Source organism: Amblyomma mixtum, chromosome 1 (assembly GCF_055824585.1).
Source record: "Amblyomma mixtum isolate Tamu chromosome 1, ASM5582458v1, whole genome shotgun sequence".
NCBI lineage: Eukaryota > Metazoa > Arthropoda > Arachnida > Ixodida > Ixodidae > Amblyomma > Amblyomma mixtum.
In genome coordinates this window covers 273,305,453-273,312,665 of record NC_143012.1, presented here as the reverse complement: position 1 = coordinate 273,312,665, position 7,213 = coordinate 273,305,453, and the positions used below count along the sequence as shown (strand labels likewise).

At 47.0% G+C, this 7,213-nt stretch overlaps 1 protein-coding gene across 1 annotated transcript in view; it reads right to left on the bottom strand.

Annotated features, from left to right (window-relative positions):
• LOC149371721 (uncharacterized) overlaps positions 1-442 on the bottom strand; it is a 19,494-nt gene extending 19,052 nt beyond the window's left edge. Inside the window, exons 1-2 of the mRNA XM_089580995.1 lie at positions 351-442; positions 1-56 (exon numbers count right to left, since the gene is read on the bottom strand). The exon at positions 1-56 is cut by the window's left edge and continues 27 nt beyond it. Of these exons, the coding sequence (XP_089437121.1) occupies positions 1-56; positions 351-442 (148 nt within the window). The remainder of the gene's footprint in view (positions 57-350) is intronic.
• Between the last annotated feature and the right edge of the window lie 6,771 nt (positions 443-7,213).

Genomic DNA, 7,213 nt, shown 5'->3' with positions numbered 1-7,213 from the left:
CTACGTCGCTGGGGAGGTCATGGGCGTCTTGGATCAACTTGAACGGATCCCCGGTGCTACGTACACGCAAAAAAAAAAAAGGAAGTTCAGGCGTTCATAACAACGCACTAAAAACAAAAGGAGCGCGATGACGAAATTCACGTTGCGTATCAGCGGATAAAAAAAAATGTTTCTTTAGGCGTATTCAATTTGTCTAGTCTTGCTTGTCGCTTGTCTTGAAAGCCGGGCGGTGGGACGTTCGATCAAGCCGACAAAGAGCCCGCTATATGTCGCTCTAAGGGTTACGAAGAACTTCTGTGACATTCGCTGCTTGGGACGAAACACTGAGAGATGGCATAAAGGCGACTCACTTCATGCCTTCGAACTGGCCGGCGACCAGTCTCAGAAGCCCGCATAGTGCCACAGCAGTCGCAAGGACGAGCGTCAGTCGGGCAGCCGTCATCAGCTCCGCAGGTATCCAGGGCACCGCGTTTGTTTCTTGAGAAAGCCGCTGCCAACGTCGACCGAATTCAAGGCGGTTTTATCGCTACAGGTCATGCAGTGCGCGCGGCGAGAGGAATCGTGAGCTTCTTCCTCTTTGCTTGTACCAACACGAGGACGTTCTGCCTTTCTGTGCCACGTAAAATTCAGTTAGGGTGAAAAAGTGTGTCCGCCGAAGAAAGAAAGGAAGAAAGGAAGAAAGAAAGCAAGAGAGAAAGGGAAAAAGAAAGAGAAAGGAAGAGAAAGAGGAAAAGAAAGGAAAAGAAAAAGAAAGAAAGGGAAAGAGAAAGAAAGGGAAAGAGAAAGAAAGAGAAAGAAAGAAAAAGAAATAAAGGAAGAAAGAGAAGGAAAGAACGAGAAAGAAAGGAAAAGAAAGAAAGAAAATGAAAGAAAGAAAAGAACAAGATGAAGAGAGAAAGATATAGACGAAGAGGGGGAAGAAGGTAAGTGTACTGAAGCCCATTGAACAACCCGGAACCTGACGTTCCGTTCTTCCAGTGGAAGACTATGGGCCATTGGTGACTGCGGGGTAGCGGCTGAGTACCTGGCGGAGTTGTGCTAGCTTGCCGAATTTCTCCTTCTTGTTTTCTGTGCCTGCTCCTGTTATAGGGTGATTGGGCGCGGGACGACGGCTTAATGTCTACCTCTTCTCCCGGCCAAGGGTTTTCCCCTTGGTCGGCCTCTCTTCCACAGGACCAGCTCCCAATCGATGTCTTTTTTCGCAGTGGAGTAACCAGCATTCCTGTGGCTTTAGTTCCTGCTGATGGAGGCGCGATTCGGAATCCTCATCAAGCATATCTCATCAATGCCCTCGAATCTGTTCAGAATCGCGCAGCTCGTTTCATTCATTCATCCTACTCTTATGACATCAGTGTTTCGTCCTTAAAAACAGCATCCGGATTATCACCCTTATCGCTCCGCCGTCGCATTGCCAGCATGTCTTTATTTCACAAATTCTTCCACAGCCCTATGCACATCGCACCTTATATTCTTCCACCCGCACGCATATCTCACCGCACCAGCCATCGTCTACAAGTTGCCCGTCCACGATCACGCACCGTCACTTTTTCTAATTCCTTCTTTCCTCGTGCAGCCGCAGACTGGAACGGCCTTCCGAACAACGTTGCCATCATCACTTGCCCAAGTCTTTTCACTGATAACGTAGAAATTTTCCTGTCATTGTGAATTTGTGCTTTTACTCTTGCCACCCCTTATGTAACACCCCTTTTAAGGGGCCTTTAAGGTAATAAAATGAAATGAAATGAAATGAACAACCCGGAAGCAGTGCAGGTGGCCCTTCGGACTACATCGCCTCACTACATGCGAATCACAAATGTGCGGCAGTTCGGCAAGGGTGGGATATTGGGCAGGTCACCGGACAAGGATTGTGTCGCCGACCTTTTGAAGTGTACCTCCTTCGCCAACCACCCGGTGAGCGCATTTATTCCGCCTCATCTAGCATGTTCCAAGGGCTTAGTCCGAGGTGTTGACTCTCGATTGAGCCCTTCGGAAACGCTGGAGAACCTCTCGTCTGCGGGCGTCATTGCGGTCCATCGTTGCAGCAGAATGGTAGAGGGGGTGAAAATACCTACAGAGTCCGTCATAGCCACATTCGCAGGAGTAGTGTGCCCTTCAGAAATCAAAGTGTGGCCACTAGTGTTTCGAGTTGACGCATTTAACTCTCGTCCCCTTCAGTGTCAGAATTGTTGGAGATTTGGCCACAGCGCCAAAGCCTGCAAATCGGGCTCACGATGCTGTGCATGCGGCGAAAGCCATGCTAGAGAAGAATGCCCTGAACAGCAAGAAAAATGTTACCTGTGTGGTGGTGCCCACTCTGCCAACTGCCCTGATTGTCCTGCACGAGCTCAAGAAGTGCAAGTTCTAGAGATTATAGATAAACGTCGATGCACGCGACCAGAGGCCTTTGCCGCAGTCAAAGATAGAGCCTCATGTTATTCTAGTGCGGCTGCCAAATGTCCACCTGCAATGGACGCCTCTTGGACACAAGCCATTACCGCTGCGGTTGAAAAATCAGTGGCGAATGCAATGGAACGCATTATGGAAACTGTATCCACGTGCATTTCACAGGTAGTAGCTACCCAGATGACTAATCTGCTGCAAGCGCACGCCGCTCCGCTCTTGTCCTGTATGGTTTCGGCTGCTCCTCCACCATCTGTGGACATTAATAGCGCTCCACAGGGCCAAAGTCAGCATGAGCGACAAATGACTCCTGAAAAATCTCTCCCGAACAGCGTTAAGGACGCATCCTCTGATGAATGTGTTGAGATGGAATTCGATACCCGCGCCCAAAAACGAAGTGGGTCTCCTTTGAGCGTTCCGGATCCATCTTGTCACCAGTCCAAGTACAAGAAAAGTCATGCAGGATTCTCATGCAGGATTCTCGAAGCGGCAGTTGCCGCTGCAGCACTCCCGCCAAGATAGGGTCGTTAAGTGTTCTCCAATGGAATTGCCGATCTATATCCTCAGCTTCAACAGATTTAATATGCCTATGCAATCAACTTCAACCGGATGTAATTGCGTTACAGGAAACATGGATTACTACAGATATTAATTATCATCTTAAACATTTCCGTTCGTTCCGGCTAGACAGGTCTTCACGAGGGGGAGGGTTGTTGTTGCTGATTTCCTTAAAGTTTTGTCACAGGGCCTTGATTTCTTTTCAGTATGCGGACAGTCAGTGCGAAATACTTGCGGTTGATCTCAATATCCCAGGTCAACAGCCCTTTACTGTAGCTAACGCATATTTCCCTTCAGGTGTGCATGACACTCGGCCCCTTGACTCATTGATGTCTAGCAGCAGATCTCAGGTTTTATTAGTTGGGGATTTTAATTCGCACCACGTGACGTGGGGGTTTAAAACAGATTGTTTCGGCTCTAGACTATTTGATTGGGTTTGCGACAACAACATAGTCTGCAACAACTCAGGAATGCCTACATTTGTACGTGGTATGTGCCGGTCTGTGTTAGACTTAACTTTTTCCTCCCCAGGGGTCTCTGTCACGTCTTGGGCGCCTGTTGACTGCGCGACAAACAGTGATCATCTACCGATTAGTTTCAGGGTTGCGTGTAACTTAACTCTTCCCGAACGACAACAGCGCACCTTCATAAATTACAGTCGCTTTAAAGACACTCTCAAATTAGCTCTCACAAGCGATTCGGACCGAAACACCCCTACAAATTCCGAATGTAAAGCTACACATATATGCACAGTGTTGGAACGCGCAAGACAACAGTCTCAATTCATTGTCACAGGATCCAAGGATGCATTCACCAATAATTGGTGGAATGCAGAGTGCTCGCGTGCCTATAGACGGCGGAAAGCAGCCTGGAAGAAACTCCTCCTAAATCAATGCCCAAAAAATTGGTTCGATTATAAGTATGTCGCAGCAACATTTAAGCGCACTATCTCCCGCGCGAAGGAGGAGTATATTACAAGTCATTATGATTTCCTTTCTCAGTCAGGGAATAAACGGGCCCTGTTTAATTTTATGAGGAGAAGGAAAGTGATTCCACCGGCTGTCAATATTGAATCCCTCGTTCAATCCCCTGCTGACATCGCTAAGGCCTTAGAGGGTATTGCGGGTGGCCTAGAACGTCGATTCACATCTGCACTTCATTCTCCACCTACATTCTCATCCATTTCAAGTGATTTCATTGAGGTCACTATGCCTGAGCTTTCGCAAATCGTTCTGCGCTTATCACCAGCGGCTCCTGGCCCCGATAAGGTCACTACATCTATGATTAAAATTTTGTTTACCGAATCTCCTGAAGATCTATTGGCTCTGGTTAACCATTCCCTTAAAGGTCCATGGATACCCCATGAGTGGCGTCTTGCGGAAATAGTTCCACTACTTAAAAAACAAGGGGAGGGTTTCACTTCTGACAACATACGCCCGATTTCATTAACATCGAATTTAGTGAAATTGGTTGAACGGGTCCTGCTTCGTCGTATCATGTATTTCATTTCTGCAAATGATATCTTGAATCCTTGTCAAATTGGTTTCAGGCCGGGCTGTTCGATTTGGTGTGCTCATACTGACCTTGAGAGCCGTATTAAATTAGCTCGCAGCACTAAACAGTTTGCCGCGCTTGTCACTCTGGATATCAGTAAAGCCTACGACAGCGTCGAGTACTCGATGCTGTTACACAGATTACAGGTCCTTAATTTCCCAAACTATTTCGTAGCCTGGATCTTTGCTTTCCTGGAAAACAGAGAATTTTATTGCTGCCGAAATGGTGTTTCTTCAAGGAAATTTCGACAGACAAGAGGTGTACCGCAAGGCTCAGTTCTTTCCCCTGTTCTTTTTAACATTTTTCTAAGCTCCATTCCATGCATCCATAATGTGACAACTTACGTGTACGCTGACGACATCGCATTTTTTGCTTCTGCAAAAGATATTCACTCTCTGTATCAGATCTTGCAGGATTACCTCAATATTCTTGACAACTGGTTAGGAAGTATTCATCTGTCCCTCAATGTGAACAAATGTGCCTTGTTGGTCTTCCCGGTTTCTCATCCTGTACATATCTGCGTTGCTTATAGAAATCATATAATTCCTCAGGTTCAAACAGTGAAGTATCTTGGAGTGATATATGACTCTACTCTTTCCTGGCGGGCTCACATTGAGCAAGTTTCTGTAAAAGCAGTTCGGGCCATTGGCATCCTGCGTCGACTTTGCAGCGCTAGGTCAGGGATGAGAAGGCACACACTTCTGCTGATCTATAAAATGTATGTCCGCCCAATTTTGGAGTTCGGATGTGTTTTGTTCTCAGGAGCTCCTGCCTATAAACTTCGACCGCTTGTGCTTTTGGAGCGTGAGGCGTTGCGCCTCTGCTTGGGACTTCCAAAGTATGTAGCTAATGTTGTCCTGCACCTTGAGGCGCGAATTCCATCTTTATTAGCCAGATTTCGCCTTTTAAGAGTCCAAACCTTTTTAAAATTGTGCGACTCTCCTCTCCACACATCTAATGTAATATTTCTTAGTCAACCCGCAGTCTTTTTAAATGCCACCTGGTCTCGTTTGCATACTCCGCAGATATGTTTCGTGCAGTCTCTCCTCGATCCCTTAAACATTAAGCTCACAGATATCCATCCACTGCATAACATCTCACCTTCAGTCGAGATTGCATTTGATAACATTTTCCCATCGAATGCCAAGCTCCAGCCCTTTCCTCTCCTTCACGGTTTGTTACAGGACCACCTAAGGTCCTTTCCTTTTCATATTCTCATTGCTACCGATGCCTCGCAGGATCGTGAAAAGGCAGGTGTGGGCATTTTTTCACCTGCATTGGGATGGTCCTTTTCTCTCCGTCTCCCTGACTTCAATTTATCTGGCCGAATTATTAGCTGTCATTCTAGCCTTACGTAAATTAGATCCTGCCGTTTCCCAAGTCATGGTTATGACGGACTCTCTATCTATTTGCTTTTCATTATCATCACCCTCTGAGTCTCGGGCATTACGCCTCTTTAAGCAGCTGATCCCGCTCCATCTAAATTCGGTGAGGTTGCTTTGGGTACCGGGTCATGTGGGCATTCAGTTAAATGAGGTTGTTGATTCATTAGCAAGGGCCTCTCTCTGTGGCCCAATAATTGCTGTCCTGCCAACCTGCGCATATACAGCTGCGGTGAGGTTTCGCAGTTACACAATATTTCAGGAATTTTCAGCCTCGGCGCTTACTTCATCTCCCGAATATAACCACCTTCTGCACCCTTGGAGCAGCAAAGACTGGAGTTCGCGCAGACTGGAGGTCTCTTTCACGCGTTTGCGATGCCGAGTTCCTCTGCTAAATTTCTACCTTCACAGATCTGGTCTGGCGGTTTCTCCACTGTGCCCATTTTGTGCCGAGCCTGAGACAGTGGATCACTTCCTGCTGTTCTGCCGCCGATTCTCTTCTTTGAGGAGGCGCCTATTAGAAATTCCGTTTCACCAGCTGGGTCTGCCTGTGACCACTGAGGTTGTTCTTTCCTTTGGCGCTACTTCGCTTGGACGAAGCAACAGGAGTGCGCGCTGTGCAGTTCAAAAATTTCTTCTAGAAACACAGCGACTCCCATGCTAATGTAAATTTTATTTATTTATTTTTCTATTTGTTTTCATTTTTCTGATTATCAAACAGTTCATTTATTATTATTATTATTATATTTTTATTTTATTTTATTTTTTTTTTCTGTGCCTCAGTCAATACAAAATTGAACCATTCCATATGATGCATTCAAATTTGCACATAAAGCCGTCGTCCCATCTTCGATCTCCCATCTAACAGGACCCCTTTCGTTGCGTCGTCCATTCTGTCAGCCTATACCCTATTACTACTCCTTTTCCTCTAAAGCTCCTAATCATTCCAACAGTTCACCGCCTGTGTCTTGGCCACTCCCCCGTAGTGGGTATGTGCCATTCTACTTGAGGCCAACCAACCAACCAACAACCCGTTTATTCGTGAGGACAGCGCTTTAATATCCTCGCGTGCTGAGAGGGTACCGCCACGGGAGAGGAGGAATGCGGGATCAGGGGCGCTATGCCGGAAGGCCCGAGTTTGGCGCTCGCCCGAGTTTCATCCGAGTTTGCGATGACGGCAGTCAGTGAACGAAGATAGCGCGGAACGTGCGCAGGCAGCGGACAACAAAATGTAGAGATAAAGCCACGTAAAGGCGATACAAGCGCACCCTGCGCGCCTGTTTCACACTTCAAACACAATACACTGCGCAATACCAGGC